At 41.3% G+C, this 23,071-nt stretch overlaps 1 protein-coding gene across 1 annotated transcript in view; it reads left to right on the top strand.

Annotated features, from left to right (window-relative positions):
• Positions 1-23,071, top strand: part of plxna2 (plexin A2) — a 238,166-nt gene that overhangs the window by 88,996 nt on the left and 126,099 nt on the right. Inside the window, exon 4 of the mRNA XM_037684672.1 lies at positions 18,001-18,101. Coding sequence (XP_037540600.1) covers positions 18,001-18,101 — 101 coding nt within the window. The remainder of the gene's footprint in view (positions 1-18,000; positions 18,102-23,071) is intronic.

Genomic DNA, 23,071 nt, shown 5'->3' with positions numbered 1-23,071 from the left:
TTCCACACACACATGCTCTTCCACACACACATGCTCTTCCACACACACACATGCTCTTCCACACATACATGCCCAAGAAAAAAAACCCTAACACACTCAGACATGCGCTGCACAGTCCCTCTGTGGATCAGAATTCATCTCTGTCTGCTTTTCCCCTGCAAATCAATACTCCCGTTGGTCGACAGACAGCCGTTAAGTGTGCCAAGGAGGCTTTCCAGCCTCACACCCGCCCCACACACACACTCACTCACACACACACACACACACACACACATGCTCATGCCTGTTGATGTGTGATGGCCTCTGCTGCTTCCTTATTAACTCCTCACATGCTGACTGAAGCATACACCTCATTACCAGCTGCATCGACAGTCTGGGATCCCGCTGAGGGACTCTCAGACAACTTTGACAAAGACGGATCCAGAGAGGTACAGTGAGGCGACGAGCGTAAAGGTTGTCACCCCAACAAGCAGTCCAGACAGGTGGGTCAAAATAAGCTGGGAGCGGTGGACTGACACACAACAAGGCCATTCAAGAAAGCAACAACTGAACGTAGGGAAGCAGAGGCATAAATAAAATGATAAGGATGAAGGCCATAAACATATTTGTGTCTCTGAAATGAGCTGACCTGGAGACAGAAATTAACAGCAGCAAGTTGATGCAGTGTCAGCCACAGAAACAATCTTATTCGTAAATACACCATACACTGCACAACATTCTTCTTCTGCAGGTGTGACTCTCATTTTTAACACCTTGTCATGTAGAACCAACCTAGCCTCGTTTCCTTTTGTATATATTTTATATACTGTATGTTAAAGGATGAAACAAAATGGTTACCAAATATAATAAACTAGCACGCAGCGCAGACATTATCAGTGGTGGAGATAGTACTCTAACACTGCACTTAAGTCAAAGTACAAATAAACAGACAAAAATGTACTCTAGTCAAAGTAAAAGTACCACATTAACGTTTTTACTTAAGTAAAAGTAAATAAGTACTTGTGTTTAAAATACTTAAAGTATTAAAGTAAAAGTACTTTCTGAATGCATTACCTAATGCAATGGTCTACAATAACTTTAAGTGTGCCCACCGTATGTATATTTTCTATAATACATTAATAGTGTTGTGCATTTTAATGAAGAATGCTGCAGATAATACATGTTTTTATTGTGTTTACTCTGTGACACAGTTCACACTTGGACTTGTGATTCTGTGCGTCAGAATTTCAGGGATGACCTGCAGAGTTAAATGTCATTAATCAAAATAAGAAAGAGGAACGATTTTACCTTTGAAAGTTTCAATTTAACACAAATCAAAACCAATGTGTCATTTTAACTGCAGTAAACACATTTAAGTAAAAGTTGTCTGCCTGAACAAAAGGAGCATCAGACACAACTAACAAAGGAACAGACTCTGATCATTTCAACTCCAGTTAAAATATGTCTATTCAACCTTGTAATGGGTCAATAGTGAACAATATTTTAACTTCCTGACACCATTTTCAAAACTTGGACCTGAGTGTAAAGACATTTGAAGACATCTCTTGTCTCCTGTCCTAACGTCATGAACTGACACATTTTAATATTTCAGAAATAATTTCTTGTTCAAGTTCAGAAGAAGTTGGTTTTCAAAGTTTTTTGAGTCCAGTCTGGCTCTTTTGGGAGAATCTGTCCGGCTGTTCTGAACAGTCTTTCAATAGTCTTTCAATAGTCTTTCAAGAATCTTTCAATTGTCTTTCAAGAATCTTTCAATAAGGCCATAGTTGGTGTGTATCTTCTGGCTGGCTCTCCACCATGGAATCCATTTTGGGTGCATCAGTGGTGCTGTGGGTGCGCCCAGATCAATGACGTATGGTATGGTATAAAGTTTATTCATTTTTAAAAAGTATAAAACAATTCCATAACAATATATAAAAAAAATACAAAAGATTTAAAATGAAAGGCAGCAGAAAGAAGAAAAAAATCTTATTATATCTGCCCCTTTTTTCAAACAATTATTTCAATCATAATAATTTTCATGTAACAGAACAAAATGAATAACTCTTTCTAATTTTTCTAATTCTAATACAAAACACACACTAAGCTACTTCATATATGTTTTTTTAACAATTTAGCTTTGATCTTTTTCTTAAATGTACACATTGACTTGGCATTTTTAACATCACTCTCTAGACCATTCCACAATCCAACTCCTTGGATTATACGTATATACTAGAATTTACGTCATTGGTCCAGTTCTTCTTGAAGGTGGGTCTAACGTTACCTGCCCACTTTGTAGTGATTCAATGGACCAGCTCCCATCTCACCATTTGTTACTTTCAAACTAAAAAGAAAAAAAAAAAATGCAACGTGAATATAACATGTAACGCAACGCATTATAGAAATGTAGTGTAGTAGAAAGTACAGATACTTAATGTAAAATGTAGTGGAGTAAAATTCGAATGTACCCACGTTTAACTCTACTTAAGTACAGTACAGATACATGAAAAATGTACTTAAGTACAGTAACAAAGTACTTGTACTTCGTTACATCCCACCACTGGTCATGATATGTAACACAAGCTAAGGAGCTAGCTGATGTCTGGCTTTTGTTAAGCTGGCAGCCTGTTGTTTAAAGGTTTAAAGCCACAAAGTCACAAAATGTAAATGACAGAGAAGGCCTCAGTGTTGTAGATTTCATGAGCCATTGTAAGGACACCAACTGAGTTTGTTACAAACTTAAGGCATACTTTTTTAATCAGTTCCCTGTAAAATGTTTTTGTGTGCGTGTTTTCTTTGTTTGCTAATTGCTAACAGTTGTACTGCTCTTATGCTAAACATGAAACGAGGCAAATGTCCATGCAAAAAGTCCTTGAAGCAATAGTTTTAGGTCTTTTGAAGAAAGTTTCTGTGGATTTTTTTTTTACTTGCTCTTTACTATATTATACTCTACATAGATCTTTGAATATCCTCACTTTAGTGAAATTAAATTTATTTATCTATGGATTGATGAGCTAAGTCCGAGTGGGGAATAAATCACATCGCTGCTTCTTAAAACAACTCTGCTTTCAAAGATTTCACAATTTGTTAATTTAAACAGTATTTTATAAATATTTATGGTGCTGTCGTGTTCACATTATAAATTAATTTACATTAAACTTGTGTTTAAAAAAAAAAAAAAACAGAAACAGCCACAGTAGCTCGCTGTAGCAGTTTAGAGGCAGACTGGAACATTTCCAGAAGGAATATTAAAGTTTTCTGACAACATGTGTAATATGAAACTGAGTACAGTTAAAGGTTTAAAAATAGTGTTATGGAAGTTTAAGATTGAAATTGTTATGGCAGCGTGTTTCCATCTCTTTTTATAACTTTTGTCTAGTTTAACTCTGTGTGTTTAAAGAGTCTTTCATACCAAAAGGTGCTTCAAACTGTTTCAAAATGAAGGAAATGAAGTGATGTTGCTTTAATCTATAGTGAAGCACAGTCCAGTGATTATGCAGTCATATACCAAACTGGCTAATTTTACATCGTATTAGAAGTTGAAGTGGCTGCTTTTACAAATGCCTTAAATCATTTGCATTGAGTCACTTTATTCTGAAGTCTAATGGTGGCTGAGTGGACGGATGCTGCCTCTTACTGTACATGTTGCTGAAAAATAGTCTATTTTTGCATAATGTCTAATTTAATGGATTCATGCTGCAAAGTATGGCACTTCAGTCTTTTGTAATTGACATACATTTGCACAGTAATACAAGGCAGAGATGTAAATAGTTTTAACTTGCATTAAAATACTAACAACAGCCATATGTAGGGTTACATTCATGTAGGGTTAAATTTTATAATCCTAAACTCCAAGGCCCTTATATCTTATTTAATTAGTTTTTTTCTTTTTTACGGCACTTTCAAGCCTCCATACTTCCATCGCTTGAATTTCATTGCGGCTCTTTAAACCCGTTGCCAAGCTTTGGGGGGGTAAGAGTTCAAAGTGGTCAGCCAGCATGGATATAATTTCGTCCTTTTAGCCTACTGACTGAATTACTGAGCTAAGAAGCCACCTCGAACAGCAGCCGCAAAGAAGGGCGAATGTGAGTAAAGAGTAGGTTTAAAGGCAGGGAAAGGAGACGGGAGAGAGAGATGTGGAGATAAATGGAAAACAACTGTGAGAAAGGATTGTTTAAAAGCCGGGGACTTTTGTATCATATCAGCCGTATCCACCTGAAGATCCTTACCTCGACTGAAACAGGGCATGTGATATCCAGAAAGAAGAGAAAGCTTTGGAGATATCATTAACAGCACTCGACATTTTGCTTTTACTGTAAATGAAGCTGTCAAGTTCTATTAAATAAAAAAAAAAATGTTTCGTCTTTGCAAATGTTTTAGTTTGGTTATGCAGAGTGAAAAAAAGCAGCCAGACACAAACAACAAGAGACAGAGAGAAGTGGCTGGAAATCAAATGCCTCCCTGCGCGAATCAACGTTGTTTTTTACGTAAGTAATTGAACAACATCGTTGGCATTTCTAAAGCGCCGAGGGTTTCAGTGAGCTTACACACAAACACACTCACATTTGAGTCTAACCTACCCCCCACCACCCCCGGCGCCTCACCCCCACCCCTTACCAAACCTAAAAGACTGGTGAAGTCATACATAATTGATACACTTCTCCATGTATCGACGTGCTGGATTTTTCTTTCTCCTTACTGGTCGATTCCTTCACTCCATTCCTTCTACGCTCATACTCCAACCCCCCCTGCCTAAAACCCGTGACTCCTCCCTGTGGGTCTAAAGCCTAAATGTCCAAACACATTGTGGGCTAAATTAAACAGAGATTAAGGGACGGTTTGATCTTCTTGTTAATGCACTCTGTCTTTAATCCAAAGGCTGGTTTTCAGTTCAGGAGTCACGTGCTGAAGTTCAGTGTGAGACGACGCTTTAAAATACTCTTACCTTTACAGTAATCCCTCGATTATTGTGGGGGGTTACCCCCCCCCCCCCCCACCGCAATAAGTAAAAATCGGTGAATTAGCAACGTTATATTTATATTAGTATTTATTTATATTTTAAGGCTTTATAAACTCTTCCCACACTCTTGCAATTTTCTAAACTCTTTAACCTACATACTTTTAACAACAGACTTATATGTACCGGTAGCTACTAAATTTTACTCACCAGCTCTGCAGAACAGCAGCAACTTGGTTCTGTTTCAGCGGACCCACCCTGCCGGTTCTGGTCGGCTCTCTGGCTCGGGGTAGTGTCGGTGGGCTCCAGAGAGAAGCCGAACCTACAGCGGCGCAGTCCGCACTTGGAAGTCCTCGTAGACCATCTAGCAGCTCTCAGATTATCTGATGGATCTGGGGGTCCGGTTCTGGTCCGGTTCCCGGTGGGTTCCATGTGGCTCTCTGCATCCGCTGGGTGCCAAAGTCACTGTATGGATAAGGACCAAACTTATTCAGATCAGATCAAAACTCCCCCTCTTTTTATTTTAGCAGAAGGCAACAGGGCTTCTGGGCTGGTCCCTGTTGGCTTCTGGGAAATGTAGTCCTTATAAGTATCGATAAAGTATAGGCTTATTGAGAGAAAACTACAAAATGGCTGCGCCTGTCCAAAGTATTTTATTTGTACTTAACTTTATACTGTACAGTATCCCATACTTTCTCAATCATGTGAGTAATATTAAAGTTGACAATCGTGTGTCGTGTACAATTTTTTTTCCTCGTGCTCAATTTACTTTGAAAAACCGCGAAAGAACGAGTCTGCGTAAGTCAAACCGTGAAGTAGCGAGGAACTACTGTACTGGATATTCAGGAATTTTCAAAATATACTTAGATTTTTTTCAAACTCCAAAACTGGGGGGTTATTATTACAAAGTGTTGTCTGCTTAGAATACCAGACAAATGAATCACTTCTGTTGTTCACCTCGTTATAGTTTGTCTGAAGATACTGTAAATCACTGAGTCTTGAATATATAGCTATTGTTCCACAGTAGGCTTTAACTCTTCATGTTACTAGTCTTCAAAGTTCAAACTTCGGTCAAAAGTTGTATGCTTGACCTGCCCCCCCTCCTTTTTTCCCAGCCTGGCATGTTGTCTGCTACCAGTCTGCTACTCTGATGAGCTGCCAGGGACTGGTCCAACGCTGGGACTGAGGGCTCTGAGGGGGGCTCACATAAAGCTCAGCATTTTATTTTTGTTTGTTTGTTGATTTGTTCTTTAGAAAGTAATCACATTTATTGCTTGAAGAGATCAATTTATGCTTAAAATCACCAGATTTGACCCAGAGTGTTAGTTTAGTAAGTTTTGGTCCTTAGCGTTATTTTAGTCTTTAAAGTCTTTTTTTTTCTTCCATTTGACACAAATTTGAGATCTCATGCCAAATCCAAAGTATAAAATATGTATGTATGTTTTTATCTTTTTAGTGTGTTAATAGACATTGAGAAATAAAGTACAAGCTCCAGTTTTCACACCTAATCACGTTGGTGGTATAAAAATACAGTATGAGTTTGTGTGAGGCATGCTGAGTCACTTCAGTCTGTATCAGCCTTTCCCATGTTTGGCCTCTTGAAATCAATGAGTAATACCACTCTGGATGCCAGTTCCTCTTCCTTATGATCACTTATTTAAAAAGCCGCCCAGCATAAAAAGACCTAACCTTCTGAAAAGACTTGAATACGCACAGTGCTGTATCTCTGCTTACCTCCGTTCATCCTGAACACTTCCTGCGCGAAGACATTTCAGTAATAAATGTTGTGCTGCAGAAGGAAATCAATATTATGCACTTCTTCACCAAACTTGTTTCTCTCAGATGACTTGTCAGACAGCACTGTAATGTGTGTAACACGAGCTACAACCATCAGAAAGAAGAAGAGACTCCAGCTTTGCGAAAGTGGTTTCAATGTGTGCAGCGCAGAGCAGATACGGGAGGAAACGTTCGTCTCTTGGGGATAAAGTTGCAGTTTTTATGTTCATGGGGAGCCAATATGTGCACATGTCACCATAGTAATTACTTTAACACATTTGCCCCTGGAATGTGTTTTTAAGCCCCCAAAGCTCCCAGCTGTTGTGCTGTATTTGCACAGTGAACTCATGCCTCCTCCCACACGATCATCACCTCCTCACCATCAGGACCTCGCTCCGCCTCTGTCCTTAATCACACTGGGAGTAATTGGTGCGAGTCCTGAGGCATAATTATCCTTGGACCAGCCACAACACTTCAACAGAACCTTTAGCCCTTTATTTCAGGGCCAGTCAGAATCAGGATGGATACTGATGGCAGACCTATAACAACCAACTGAAACCCTCAAACGCCATGAAAGAAACCATTCATCCCAATTCAAGCTCTGAAAATACTCCTGGACAGCTTGATGGTCGAGGATGAAGATGCAGCGCTGATTCTTGTGTGTGAACAAGCTACTGAACAAATCTTTACCACAACACACGAGCAGATTTGTTTTGGTTTTAGTGGGAAATGTGGATTTGAGTTGAGAAAAGAGAACCAGAAGGTGGTGGTGGTGGTGGGTGGGGGTGGTGGGTGGGGGTGGGGGTGCAGAGAGAGAGAGAGCAGGTTGATGATGCTGTAGCTGCACTGAAGAGCAGCCTCACTTTACTTACTGCAGCCTTGGATTACTAGACCAGATTAAAGGTTCAGATGTCCTTGTGTTTGGTAGCATTAATGATCAAATAAATAAATAAACAAATAAATAAATAAAAACAGTAGCTACAGGGTCACTGAGAGAGTAAAAGACGGGGGTTTGAACATTTCATTGATTTCATTTATTCTGCTGCAACTATTTGTTCTGCTTTTGTGCCTTTGTCATTAGTCTCCCTCAAACACACATAACCCCCCACCCAAACACCCACACACACACACACACACACACACACACACACACACACAGAGTCACATTCCCCCTCCCGCGCCTTCTCTCTTCCTCTCTGCTGGAATGGGTATTGTGTTCATGATCGATGTGCCTCATTCCAGTGACGTGGGAGCCTGGCTTACTCTCATTAAATATGGATAGGTGTGTGTGTGTGTGTGTAAAGTATAGGGTGCATGTGTGTGTGTTATACATGTGTGTTAAAGGAGGTGTAGATGGCAGGAAGTCCCCAAGGTGCCAGCTGTTTACCATGCAGCTCAAGGTTTTTAAGGTTGGAGGGGTTGGTGTTGGTGCTAGCTGTGCTGGTGCTCCTTGGGTCACAGCTTTAGCTGTTGCCTTGACGACAGAGTGTCAAACACCTTCCTCTCCATCACTGGTGGGATTTTCTTTCTCTTCTTTTTGCTGTCTCTTTAACTCAGCCTGGGGAGGCACATCTGGCCACACAGAGTGGGTCCCATCAGAACTCAGGGCAATGGGCCAGTTCTGCTCTGCACTGTTTTTTTAATATAACTTTTTATTCTGTCGGTTGTTTCCTGTTTGTCTTTGACTCAGCCCCCATGTCTGTGTCCATCACAGAGGTGCAATGAACATATCCTGGTCTCAGGGCAGCAGTGATGAAATGAAGCCACCGTTCTTTCTGAGATTCAGAGACGGGAACAGGTGAAAGTGTTGTGCCTCTGTAGCGCACGTACAGTGTTGCTGTTTGCTGCCACAGCAACACACCTCAACTCTCTGTTACGTTCTTCTTTTCAGAAAGAGAGATTAAAAGTGACGTTTTTTCAAGGTGCATACAGAAGGACATTTAATATTTTGCCTTTTCCTTTAAGTTCTTAAAAAGAATGAACACATTATTATTATGCTGAAATGACTCTAATGCTTTGTAACTTACAAAACCACTTTCAATTAATATAATACTCTTTATCAGCTTTATATAGCTGTTTACCTTATTTTCCTACAATCAGTGTATACAAGGTGAGGATGATGCTTTTTAAAGTTTGACATGTCTATGTGTGACAGTGAAAGTATTAAATCTGCTCAGAATAAATTTGAAGGAGATAAAAGAGGCTGGATAGAGATGATAGTTTGGATAAATCCTTGACAACTTTGACCAGTGTCCCAAACAGCCTCTTCCACATTGTGTTTTTACTTTTCTTTGTTTGGTTACAGTTGGTTTAACAATGCACCGTCAGGCTTTAACCCTCCTGTTGTCATTTTGACCCAAGGGCAGCAGGAGGGTTACAAATTTCCAGATGGGCCTTGTTCACTCTTCTGAGCCTGTTCTATGCAAAGGCTGTCTAATGTCATGCTCCCACATGGGGGAGCCTCAGGAGTTTGGGGAACGATCCAGTGGTTCCCAATATGGCTGAACGATTTTGGAAAATATTCTAATCGCAATTTTTTACCTCAATATTGTGATTTAATATGTGATTACTTTTCAATGTCTTCTCATGTATTTTTCAACGAACACAAGCAATAAATCTGTTTCAGTTGCAAAACAACTGCACTGTTTTCAGCTCCGCTGCAACTCTGTTTCTGTATTTTTTGTGTAGCTCCAGGATAGCAACTTGGCTAACATGTGCATGAGGTCGTTCTGTACCACTTATCCACTGTTTATCAAAGCTGTAAACCCAGGCTTGGTCACTATATTAATGGGCATCATGTGTTTCGCTATGAACTCTGTTATTGCTCGAGTTATTTCTACGTGCCATTTTGAATTATGTTCATACGGAGTAATACCTTCGAACAGTTCGGTCAGTGATCCCTGTCGGCTGGTACTTTGCCTACTTGAAGTTGAAGCTCTGTTCGTTGGCGTTCTAGCCATGCAACCACCAATGGTTTTTAGGTGTTTTTTAAAGTGTTGATAAAGATTCATGGTGTTACCTCGAGAGGTAGCAACAGCAGCAAGGCAGGTTCTGCACGATACATGTTGTTGTGCAGAGTCTTCTTTTTTATAGACAAAATAATTCAAACAACAGACGTGCTGCCCCTCTTTGGAACCAAACTTTCAGATGTATCAGCTTCTGTCGAGCCTGACGCCATTGTGCAACTGGTTAAAATGCAGTGTTGACTTCTCCCACTCTCTACTCTGCTTTGCTCCGCTCTGCTCACTCACAAGTCAAGTCAAGTCACATTTATTTATATAGCACATTTAAAACATTTAGACGTAACCAGATCATGTGACCAGTCAACCTTTGCGATTAGAAAATCTCATTTTATCATATTGTGATATTATTGCAAATGCAATTAATTGTTCACGCCCCAGTTCCCAAACTTTTTTAAATTTCAACACGCAAATAATTCATAGACTCACAATCCTAACTAAAGCTGGTTAAAGTTTACAAACATTGCTGATAAGCCAATAAAAATAAACTCATCAATTAATGAAATTTTTTATTTCATCCATTTATGACTACTGTCATTTCTTTCTAACATCTTGTATCCATGCATCCAGCCATCCATCCATCTTTTCCCGCTTTTTCCTTTCCGGGTCTCAGGGGTCACCGGTGCCCATGTCCAGCAATCACTGTGTGAGAGGCAGGGGACACCCTGGACAGGTCTCCAGTCCATCACAGGGACACAAAGAGACAAACGAGACAAACAACCATTCACTCTCTCACTCACACCTAAAGACAATTTAGAGTTACCAATCAGACTAACATGCATGTTTTTGGTCTGTTGGAAGAAACTGGAGTACCTGGAGGAAACCCACACATACACGGAGAAAACATGCAAACTCCTTCCAGAAAAGGCCCCTGACCGGGATGTGATCCGGCGACCTTCTCGCTGAGAGGTGGCAACTCTATCAACTGCACCACAGTGCCGCCCTAACATCTTATATCTTATTGATAATTGTTATTAAGATGAATTTGTTGTCTGTTGATTTGCTCATGGTGTCTCGGTGCTTTATGAGCCATGGTGGTGTCCCAACCCTGCTGTGGGAACCACTGATCTGAAGTATTGGCGAGTGTTGGTTGTGTTATTGCAGCTCAGCACAGACTCACTGACCTTGATGCCAACGCCTAGTTTAGATGATCTTGATGACAGAAGAGAAAGGGAGAAGCAAAGAAAATGTAGATTTATTTAAAAAATACACAACAATTTTGTGCAGTGCATTTTTATTTCTAAAACTGGGCAGCCGTAGTTCAGCTGTTGATCCTGCAGCGTTGTTCTGCTGTGAAAACAACAAACACAATCATTATTAAAACATTAATAAACTAAATGTTCAGACGTTCGGTGTGATATCTATCTGGGATTATATATTTTTTATGTCAATGCTTTTTGAAACTTTGCAATGAAATGGCCTTTTGTCAGTCCCTCATCTTGTGCTAACTTTCAACCTATCAGTATTTTAAACATGCATTACGTCAACTCCAGTGGTTCCACATTAATGGCTTTTTAGGTGGCTGCACCCAGTCCCATCTGCATCGGTCAATACCCACAATCCCTTTCTCTGTGGAGGGAAATGTACCTCAAGCCTACATACTTTAGGCAGCAAAACAAAATAATGGAAAAGAACACATTAAAGATTAGAATATGAAACGCTTGCAAACCTACAGCCTTAAGGAAATCACTGCTTAAGAGACATGAAGCCATTTAGACCAAGAGATCTTCATGTTCTGCTTCTGTTGTCAAACACACCTATTAAATGTTTTCTTGTGAAACTGGACATCAAAAATTAAATAAAAAGTTAGTGTGACCTGTGACAAATATTGTTCCTTTCATTAGGGATGCACAATATTATCGGCATGGTATTGGTATCAGCCGATATTAGTGATAAAGTTAAATATCGAACATCGGCCATTCCATCAAAATAACTCATCCATATAAAAGGCTTTGGTTTTAAGTTAATTTTTCATTTAAGATACTATCAAGTATATCTATTATTTTATATCTATTAATGCACTACTACTTATGCACTTTTCACTTGTCGCTTGTGAACAGGTTGAGTTTAGATTCGTGAAAATTTACGTTTCACTGTTCGAGTGTTGTCATTGTGTTAAAGAGAGTAAATGTCATGAATAAATTTGACATTAAACATAATCCAAGTTGAAGTGTTACATCATTTTCAGCCCCCTTTTTGGCATCTGCATTTGGTAGTAGGCCAAATTGACAAAGATCATGCAGAATAATGTAGTATTTAATTCCACAGCAGAGAAGGATATGTAGTGTCTGAAAGTAGGTCTAGGATAAAAAATATTGGTATTGGTTATTGGTCAAAAAGTTTTAGCATATTGGATATCAGCCAAAAATACAATATCATGCATCCCTTTTCAGATTTTGTGAAGTTAATAAAAACTCTGTTTTTGTATGAAAGTCTTGGCCTTCTAAAGCACAACAATGGCACTGCTTCCCTAAGCCCTGCTATACGTTTCACTAAACGGATAAAGTACCCGTTCGTTAGTGAATGGTCAGCGATAATAATGAAATCTACAGCCTATTCAGCACAGCACTGAGAGGGGAAGCTGTTTTAACCCTCAGCTGTCACTCCGCTCGCTCCAGTGTGCAACTTCACTGTAGCCTCTGTGGTTGAATAACCCCCTGCTAAGGTCATCTTAAGCTGGAATTTTATTAGCATTCATTTAAAAGTAGGGCAAAGGTTGTTTTTTTTCCTAACATTGCTTAGCTTACCTCAAGTCAACTGTGGGTGTGAACGTGAGCAGTTACAGAGAAAAAGCAGGCAGAGGGTCATCAGATCCCAGGCAAGCCTGCTTTGTCTTCCTCAAAAGCCCAGGAACGGCATTCTGCACATCCGCTATGGTGCCGTGCATGTGCGCCTTCAGACACATGCACACGCAGTGGGAGAAGGGCCTTCATTGTGCCGGCCTGCTGTGTTGAGTGACTGTAGCGTGTGCTGGGCAACAGCTGCTGTGATCCCCTCCTCTTCCCACACCGGGGTCCCCCTCATCTCCGATACCGACCCGGTCTGAACAACAAAACACTCACAGGGACACGAACACTCATGCACAACTAAATGCACACTATTAAACTAGCTGCAATTTCCCCCCAAACTTGCCAGTTTTTGAGTGTCTCAGTCTGAACTGTAGCAAATGAGTAGTCTGTCTGGCTCCATAAGAGACGCTAACTCCCCCCCACCACCACCACCACCACATGCACCTCTCTCTGACAGCTGTCTCCACACTGTAACCCTTTCATGGGGCTGAATTTCTGAAAGTTACACTCAAGTTTCAGCAGTCTCACGTTTTTTTCAGGAGGAGCTTGGCAGTAATGCAACTCCACAACTAAAAACTGAGAGAAAATAAAAACTCTTTGACTTCAGAGGCTTTGAGGTGTGCACACACACACCCACCCCCCCCCAGGCTGAGCTGACGTCCCCTCAGTCGAGCCTCGTTCTTGGTGGGCTTGTTTGTCATCAGTTGCCGCTTCTGCTGCTGATGTGACCCCGTCTGCAGCTCATTACAGCATGCCACCTGTTTGTCCCGAAGCTATCGGCAGGACACGCACACAAATAGAGTTTGCCTGAAGTGACGGGGGGTTAATATAACAGGAGTGTCCGTGGTGGAACTGTCTGCACAGACTGTCAAGTCCCCACGGAGTCAATGGTTTCCTTTGTCCTTTGGGACCGTCTCTCTGTTGCCTCAGGGTTTGGGACCAGTCAGACAGGTGGACGGTTAGTGAGCTTTTCAGACGGTGTGGAAGACACAACAAAGGGAAATAAACAGGCTGGGGCTCTTGGAGCTCACAGTTTTCCTGGCAGCTGACAAGTTTAACTACTTCAACCTTTCAGAGGCGGTGCAGGCGCAGACACATGTTGCAAACTGCACCGTCAGCTGTTTTTAAACTTCAAATCAAAGCCAAAAAAAAAGACACTTGGATGGACATTCAGCTGCTTGTTCCTTATTCATTCATGACTTTATCTTTAACAGCAGTTATATTAGACTAAGAGATGTCCTAGGAGGTTAAAGAGAGTTTGTGTCATTTATTCATTCTTCTGCAATTTAGTTTTGCAGAAGGTGTTGATGTAAACCTGAAGATGGCAGCTGAACAGGACACTGTCTGAGTCTGCTGTCATCGTCCTCCAACAGAGCGCAATTTGCAGAAAATTAAAAGACACAAATAACTGAAAACCAATTTGGTTCATACTTGGAAATCCCCTCTCGTCAGCTGCCCTGGAGGTGTCTTCTGTTGCTTTGTGTGTCAGGATGTGGACAGCTTCTCATGTCTGACTCAGGGGAACGCAAGTGTGATGACAGCAGCCGAACGGGACATAGAAAGTCAAACAACAGCAAATGGACACACACTTTGAACACTTGAACTGGATCTGCAGCCTCCTGTCCTGAACAACCAGGCCCAGGGATGAGGGAACAGAACCTTACAAACACTCTGTACTGGGTGGCTGTGGCTGCGTGGTTAGAGCAGTCGTCCTCCAATGTGAGAGTTGGAGGTTCGAATCCACCAGCAGTCACATGTCGAAGTGTCCCTGGGCAAGACACTGAACCCCTCATAGCCTCTGATGTGTCCCATCAGTGTATGAATGTGATAAAGCTCTGATTAGTCTCATTAGAAAGATTTGTTCAATTAGCTTTGTAGAGATCTAGTAGAGTGCTGTATGAATGGGTAAATGAGGGCACAGATTTTAGTGTAAAACGCATTGAGTATCTTGAAATAAGATAGAAAGGCGCTATATAAGTACAGTCCATTTACCATTTACCATTTATCTTTTTTAGACAGAGAGGCGCTGTATAAGTACAGTCCATTTACCATGTGCTCATACTGTATGTGGTCAGGCAGCACAGCCAGCCTTAAAGTCAGGGTTATATATAAGAGTTAAGTGCCGTCAGTAGGGCAATGTGTCAGATTTGCAATTTTAGTTATAAAAATTCTAAATGTCACAGTTTAAATGTTGTTTAAGATGTTTAGGCAAAATCCTGTACCTCATTGGCCTGCAAGTACTGAAAAATAGTTTGATGACAACTTTTCTACATGGCCTTTCCAAAATGTCTCAAAACGTTTGCTGGGGTTCTCACTTAGGCAGGGGCTAGCTCGCTTGTTGCAGGAATTTAAAACATGTTTAAAATCTTTTTGAAACCAGTTTTCTTTCAAAACTGTCTGAGTCAGCGTGGGTGTTTATAAATTACATTGAAACCTTCTCAGTGTATTTTCCAGGAGTTTGACAACACACAGGAAACCAAATGACTGACTGGAAACAAAAAAGAGAATAAATTGCATTCAAACTGAGACATGTTTGAGACACTTATTGAACAAATCAGAACTGCTAATTTTGCACACCATTCAGAGGAATGTTGCACAAATGCTGCAATTTATTTATTAAAATTAGCATATTTCTTCAAACAGTTATCAACAGTCACAGTGAGGGGCTGCCCTGAAAGGGAAAGATGTTGGTTTCAAGATCTGTCACAGTAATCAAATGATTGATCTTTGTGTGTCTGTAGAGATGACTTGAAGTGATCAAGACATCATGCAGGGTTGGAAAAACACATTGACTCACCAATCAAATTTGACAAGCATTAAACTGTTTACAGACGTATGTACAGTTTAAGTTTTCAGCCTGATGAAGATCCATCATCAGACATGTAGAACTTTAGATTTAATGTGGTTATAGCTTAACCCCATGTCGGTGTTGGCTACGTTTTCATGGAAAATGAGAAGAATTCCTTAGCAAGTTCTTTATATCCATGCATCCATCCATCCATTTTCTTCCACTTATCTGGGGTCAGGTCATGGGGTTAGCAGCTTAAGTAGGGAGGCCCAGACTTCCCTCTCCCCAGCCACTTTGTCCAGCTCTTCCGGGGGAATCCTGAGGCGTTCCCAGGCCAGCCGAGAAACATAGTCCCGCCAGCGTGTCCTGGGTCTTCCTCTGGGTCTCCTCCCGGTGGGACGTGTCTGGAACACCTCACCAGAGAGGCGTCCAGGAGGCATCCTAACCATAGATGAGGGTAGGAACATAGATCGACCCGTAAATCAAGAGCTTCACCTTTTGACTCAGCTTTCTCTTCACCAAGACAGACCGGTACAGCGCCCACTTCACTGCAGACACTGCACCTATCCGCCTATCAGTCTCTCACTCCTTTTTTCCCTCATTCGTGAACGAGACCCCGAGATACTTAGGGTGCATTCACACCAGCCCATTTTAATCTAACTCTAGTCCATTTGCCTAGAAAGTCCGATTCATTTGGGGAGATGTGAATGCGCAATCGAACTCTGATGCAGACTAAAAAAGCAAATTCTGGTCCGCCTAAATACCTAGGTCCGGTTTGGTTATAGTGAATTCTGGCGCGGTTTGAATGCAGTGTGAATGCAAGCGGACCGGAGACCGCTTCAAAACTAGGAAGTGGACTACAGCGCAGGACAATTAAACGAGCATTTCTCTTACCTCATATGGAGCCGCCTCAGCTGCCTTGTGTGAAAAACAACATTCTCCATGGTCTTCTGCCTCATTTCCTGCTCATGCTGAGTCCATTGTTGAAAAATGACAAAACAGAAATCCTAAAACCTCTAAAATTTGACGCCACTCTGTGTTTGTTTTTATTTCTTGAAGAAGACGAAGAAGAAGAAAAAAAAAGTGTCTTCTTCAGAGGTTTTTGTGTCGTTTCCTTCAGTAGTTCTTGGTGCAGCGCCACCACAGGCGAGGGGGGAACAGTTTGGCTCGACTGACTCAGTGCAGTGTGAATGTGAACCACACCAGCTGAACATGTAAACAAATGTTCTAATTTTTGGTCCCCAGTTGAACCGAGTCTACCGGACTACCAGGTGTGAAAACGATCTTAAACTCATCCACTCCTCCTCCACAAGTTCGTTATATTCTGTGTTTTTAATAAAAACAGTGAAAGTTGCTGTGTTGTTGTTTTGCAGTCATCATTCTGAGTTGATCTTTCTCAAATCGTGCTGATTTAATTGAAAATGTTGACACACGACCTGACGTCGTTGTATATTTTGGATGTGATAAAGTGCTCGTAAGTAGATGGAGCATGTGACACAGCAGACTCACACTCTCTGCTTACCTGAGGTGATGTGTGCTCGTTTCCGTTTTCACAAACAGAAGGTTTGTTTTATTTCTTTACCGTTTTGTTTCAACACTGAACTCAGTCAGACAAGTTAAAAGGATGAACACGAGGTTGTGTATGTGACTCTGGTCCAGTGGTCCTGTTTGAATTAGTACTGTGGTACTCCAGGGTGATGAGGCCTGATTGCTTTGCTCTGAAACTGATTGATTTTAAATTCAGACATTTGAAGTGAGGTTCTGTGGAAAACTTAAAACAGTTATCATCTTACCTGACGAACACATCTTAAAGAGAGTAACATCTAAAACTTACAAACCTCCTCAACTTTGTGTTACGTTGTAATTTTGGTAGAAATATCATTTTGCAAAAATCCTAAAGTGACCTCAAGCTGCACTTTTGATGCTGCTGGCACTGTGAACAAATAAATAATTTCACAAAGGAAACTATGTTACGATAAACAAAAGACAATTTAAAGGTTTCCAAAATATCACATGAACATCTATGAAACATCAGAGACCGACGTTGTTTTAATGTAGCTGTTATTCACTTTAGTCCTGGCTGCATTTGGACTAGCCGTTAGTTTACCAATCTGATCAGAATTAAACTTCATTTTCCACGCTTAGGCCAAGCAAATTCTTAAATATCCGCTTCAGGTAAGATATTATTTGTTCATAACTCTCCCACAGAGTCACCCTTGGAAAACTCTGAATTGTCCCTAAAGCAGAATCTTGAGTTATCTTCCATCTTTGTACGCATTTTGTTTTAGTTTGTTCAGTGGATCTGTTGAACTTTTCTCATGAACCTGAACCTGACATGTTTCTAACATGCCGCTCGTCCATGTGGAGGTTTGTTTTTGTGGATTCTGTCGAGGTGGACATACGATCTGGGGCATACAGGCGCTCATTGATGGCAGAGGAACAGCCTCCTCTGGCCAACTGATCCCAGCTGTTCACAGCTGTTTTTATGGATTGAAACAAAGGCATCTGCTGCTGGCCCAGTGGCCACGTCACACAGAACCACCCAGGGGCCACGCAGCACGTCAACCTGTGCATCAGTTTATTGTAAAGAATTAGGATTTAATTTAGAAACAAGACGTCAGCTTTTCTCGGTGATGAATCAGATTGGAACTTGACTTCTTTACTTTAAAGAGTGAATTCTTGTGTTTGCAGGTGACCCAGGTTCCCATTGAGTCCTGCGAGCAGTACGAGACCTGTGGGGAGTGTCTGAGCTCCGGGGACCCCCACTGTGGCTGGTGTGTCCTGCACAATGTGTGAGTACCCGTCAGGCACCATCACGCCTGCTCCCACGTCTTATTTTCTTTGACTTCTCCTAAAATTGCAGTTTCAAATCTCCCAGTTCCCGCCCACATGAAGCATCCAGACTCTGTTTCTCCAGCGTTTATCTCAGATGCGATGGAGTTTGAGGAAAGAAGACAGCGTCTGGGTTTGAAATAGAAAGCGGTGCCTCAGAGGAGCCGAGCCGCAGCCGAACAGGCTCTGACATGACTTGAATGATCCTCTCTGCCTGTGCACCGTGATGGGCCAGGTTTAAAAAGACAGCGGCCTGTCAGGTTTACAAGACTGACCAGTAGGAAAGTTTGGGGAGATTTACTTCCACTCCTAGAATAAGCAGAGTGACACCTGCTGGAGGTGAACATGTACTGCAGAAAAGTTCCCCCTAACCAGTCAGACAGAAAGAGGGAAACCAGCAACACCAGCAGCACATGCAACACATCTCCTTAAATACTGAGGATGAAGCTTTGTGTTGCATTTGACAGTGAAACTATCCACCTTCCTCTCAGCCACAGTCAAAAAGCAAATGTCGAGCTATATTTTTTCATGTTTGCGTGTACATATGTCTGTTACCAAAATATCTCATAAACCACTGGACAAATTTAAATTGAACTTGCAGGGATATAATCCCTGGATGTACATTTACAACTGATTAACATTTAAGAGCCAAACCTGTTTAAGATGGCCATCACAGCTAACTGGTCCCAGAGGACACAGCATGAGTATGGTTCTGTTAGTTTTAAAGACATTTCTCCAGTTTCTGTTGCACATGCTCCAAGTGTCATCTGTTGTGTGACATCTTTGCTTAAAACTTTGGCGTTAACTGGTGGAGTCCACCCTCACGGGGGTCACTGGTGCCCATGTCCAGCAGTCACTGTGTGAGAGGCGAGAGACACCCTGGACTGGTCTTCAGTCCATCACAGGGACACATAGAGACACACAGAGACAAACAACCATTCACTGTCTCACTCACACCTAGAGACAGTTCAGAGTTACCAGTCAGTCTAACATGCATGTTTTTGGTCTGTGGGAGGAAACTGGAGTACCTGGAGAAAACCCACACAGCACGGAGAGAACATGAACTCCACCCAGAAAGGCCCCCAGCCAGGATTCGATTCAGTGACCTTCTTGCTGAGAGGCAACAGCTCTAACAAATAACCCACTGTGCCACCTACCTTGTTTGTCTGTTAGCAAAATATCTGGATTTCAATATATCGATCAGAAGATTTTTGGAGTGACAGTTATCCCTGAATAACTTGGTGCCAATCAAATTCAAGATGGCCACCTCAGCTAATCACATTAACAAGCAAATGTTATCTTTGTTGGCCTTGAGCTAAAATTTGATGTGGTAGTAGCTGAGAGTCATACTTAAACATCTATTGCATAAGATTGCACATGACGCTATTTTTAAGACTTGACCAAAACTACTATAACAGTCGTCTCTCGTCATTAGCTGGTTTCAGTCTGACACTCAGGAGTGAAGGGCGGCGGGCGATATGCATTCCTCCAGGAATACTCTGCCCTTTGTCTTCAGTCTTTTCTTCCTCGTGTGCGTCCTCTCCTAAATGCAGATTTCTCTCTAAAGGTAAAGCTGAATATTTGCATGTGTCAGAGCGTTGCTGCAATTATCATTATGAGGATGGCGGCCCCAGCAAAGTGCACTTAAAGTAATTTACACCACTCCAGCGCCGGGACAGGACAAATAATTGCCTAGCGACAAGGTAATTCAGCGTGTTGTCTCTGAGGAGAGGACTGACTGGGGCTCCGTGACCCCTGCAGACTGCGTGCCGTCACACAGGGTCATTACAGCTTCAGGCTCCTGATCACATGCTGCTGTGTAGGTGCGGCAGGAAGAGGGAGTCAGTTTCATCTGAATCACCACCATGAAGAACAAGTTGGGACTGAAAGCTGAATGGTTTTTGGAACTGTGTTAGCAAAACAAATAAAACTACAAAACATGCTGTTGTGTAAAAACAGTGTAGGTGTGAGGGCTCTTCCATGTGTATGCATGCACACATGCGTGTGGGGTCAGTGTTTTGTGCATGTTGGCTTTACTGCAGGTGGAAAAGGTCAGCATCCTGATTTACGTTCGATCAGCCATCTGTTGGCTCAACCCAGGACCTTTGTGCACCTGTCTCTGGTCCTGATCCCCCCATCTCTACACTGACCCGGCACCGAGTGTGGCCGGACCCCCGTCAGCTCCGGCAGAGTTACTGCCGCGAGGACATGAAGTGAGAAGAAGAATAAGGAGCTCAACGCTCTGCTGCTTTTGTGGGCCTCCATATGTCTGCAGACATCTGAAAGAGCTGCCTGTGACTGCTGGACGTTTTGGATTTGATGCTTTGTATGATGTTTTATGGAAATAAAAATAAAAAATTAAGGTACTTTATACTTTGTCACATCTTGAACAGTTTATTTATAAGAGAATAATTTATTGACCAAATTAGTTAAACACCCTAATTGAAAAGAGACTAGACCAGGGGTCTGCAACCTGCGGCTCTGGAGCCACGTGTGGCTCTTTGGTTCTTCTGCAGCGGCTCGTTCAATCTTTGACCAAAACTAACAAAACTGAATTTTATTGGTTGTTATTCAAACAACAGAAAAGGACTAGTTTAACATTTTTTCTGTCATTTATTTTGCTGGAACATGCACAAGGAGTAAAACATACTCATTTTAACTTCATGTTTTATTTTTATACTTATTTTTCCACTATAAAAAAATACATAGGTCTGCATGTATTTTTTATAAATTAAAAACTACCACTACCACCCACACAAGAATATGGTCTTTTCATTTGTCTTAAATTGTAAAAATCTAAATTATTAGATATTTTTAGCTTTATAATGTCACCCCTAATGGCCACAAAAGCCCCTCCAACAAACCTAAAGTGGCCCACGGGCCACCAGTTGATGATCACAGTTGTAGTATGTTGTTGCGGCTCTGTACACTTTTAATTTAGTGAACAAAGGCGTAAAATGGCTCTTTTGATGGTAAAGGTTGCAGAGCCCTGGACAAGACATTACAAGAACAGAAGAAAAATACGCCAGAAAACGCGTTGATGTTGTTTCTATTTATAAATGGTAAATGGACTGTACTTATATAGCGCCTTTCTATTGTATTTCAAGATACTCAAAGCGCTTTACACTACAACCTGTGCCTCATTTACCCATTCATACAGCACTCTATTAGATCTCTGCAAAGCTAATTGAACAAATCATTCTAAAAAGACTAATCAGAGCTTTATCACATTCATACACTGATGTTACACACATCAGAGGCTATGAGGGGTTCAGTGTCTTGCCCAGGGACACTTTGGCATGTACAGTAACTGCTGGTGGATTTGAACTTCCAACTCTTGCATTGGAGGACGACTGCTCTAACCACTCAGCCACAGCCGCCCCTTTTATGAAGGAAGTTTCTGCAGCTTCACACACAGGCGAGCAGAGAGGTCCCAGAGAAAACACATCATGTTACTTTTCCTTCAGATAGTGATGACTGTGTGACTTCAGTCACAACTTACATTTCTCTGTTTGTCATTGAAAATTGAATAACTCAGTACAGAAACAAAGATGTTGCTTGTTGTATTAGCCTAAATAAACAGAAACGCCCAAATAAAATACTTTTCTTCTTTCGGCTGCTCCCTTCTTCAGGGGTCGCCACAGTGAACTAAGTCACACGAAGACTTGACATTTGTTTTTTATGCTGGATGTCCTTCCTGACACAACCACAGACCACCGAGCTACCACAGCCCTCTGTGTGGAGCAGAGAGCTGCTATCCAGGGTGCCCAGGGGAGCAGGTGGTGGGGGTTAAGGGCCTTGTTCAAGAGCCCAGAGTGGGACGAATGAGGGTGGAGGCAGGTGTGAGTGCTTCACCTTTTCCACTCACATTTTGATGTTGTTGGCACGAGGGTTGAACCAGTGACCTTCTGATCACAAGCTCACCTTCTCTAACCACTGCGCCTTAAACCCTAAAATGAATACAACTTTATAAAACTTTGAAAAATCAATCAATCAATCAATCAGTCAATCAATCAATCAATCAATCAATCAATCAATCCATCAGTAAACAGACCAAGGCTTGCCTTGTCTTGACTGTTTGGTTAAAAAATAGTGAACCCCTGTTTTGTGCAAAAAGTGAATTTATGTAATATTATTTGTAATCAAAGTTTAATCTTAGAAAAGTTTGCACGATAAAGTTTTGTTTAAGATACAATTTGTTGCTTTTCCTTTTTTATTCCTGTCTTGGCTGGAAACACAAAGTTTACTGAAGTGTTGAAAAGTCACAGCGTCAGAATCTTAATTTTTTTTTTTGTAAAACCATTTTCTACAGTTTCAATGCCTAACCATAACCCCCCACCCCCAGTCTGTATCACCAGACCTGTTTTTAGAAATTGTCATTCAGTCAGGCAAGAAAAAAAAGCATTTTTTTTTTTTTTATAATTTTTTAAAGCACTGATTGGTTGAACATTTTATCTGACTGACCCAGTCAGTCGTGGTGTGTCTAACAGAGAACAAAAGCCCATCAAGCTAACAGGCTGCAAGAGTTAGCATGTTAGCCTTCTGATAGCTTGTTACAGGCACTGTTGGATTTTATAACAACATTACTGTGGTGTTATTTGATAGTATGATTATTTCATTTTCTAAAGTAAAAACAAAATAAATACCATATATACTTTTTAGACACTTGTCTAAAGGTGCACATATTAAAGTATAGTCTTTGTCAGTTTGTAAACTTTTTGCTGTCCTGCCCAAAACTTCTGATCCACTCAGGAAAATGGAATGAAACATGATACACATAGACATCAAATCTAGACAAAATGTCCCGTGAATGTTTTTTTAACCCCATATTCAAGGTCAAGGTCAAAATCAAGGTCAACGTTAAATCAAGTTCTTTGTTTGTTCCTCCCACAACTTCTGATCGACTCAAGATCACTTAACAAAACTTCAT

This window comes from Nematolebias whitei, chromosome 11 (assembly GCF_014905685.2).
Source record: "Nematolebias whitei isolate Nwh7 chromosome 11, NemWhi1, whole genome shotgun sequence".
Taxonomy (NCBI): Eukaryota; Metazoa; Chordata; class Actinopteri; order Cyprinodontiformes; family Rivulidae; genus Nematolebias; species Nematolebias whitei.
This window is presented reverse-complemented; position numbering and strand designations above follow the sequence as displayed.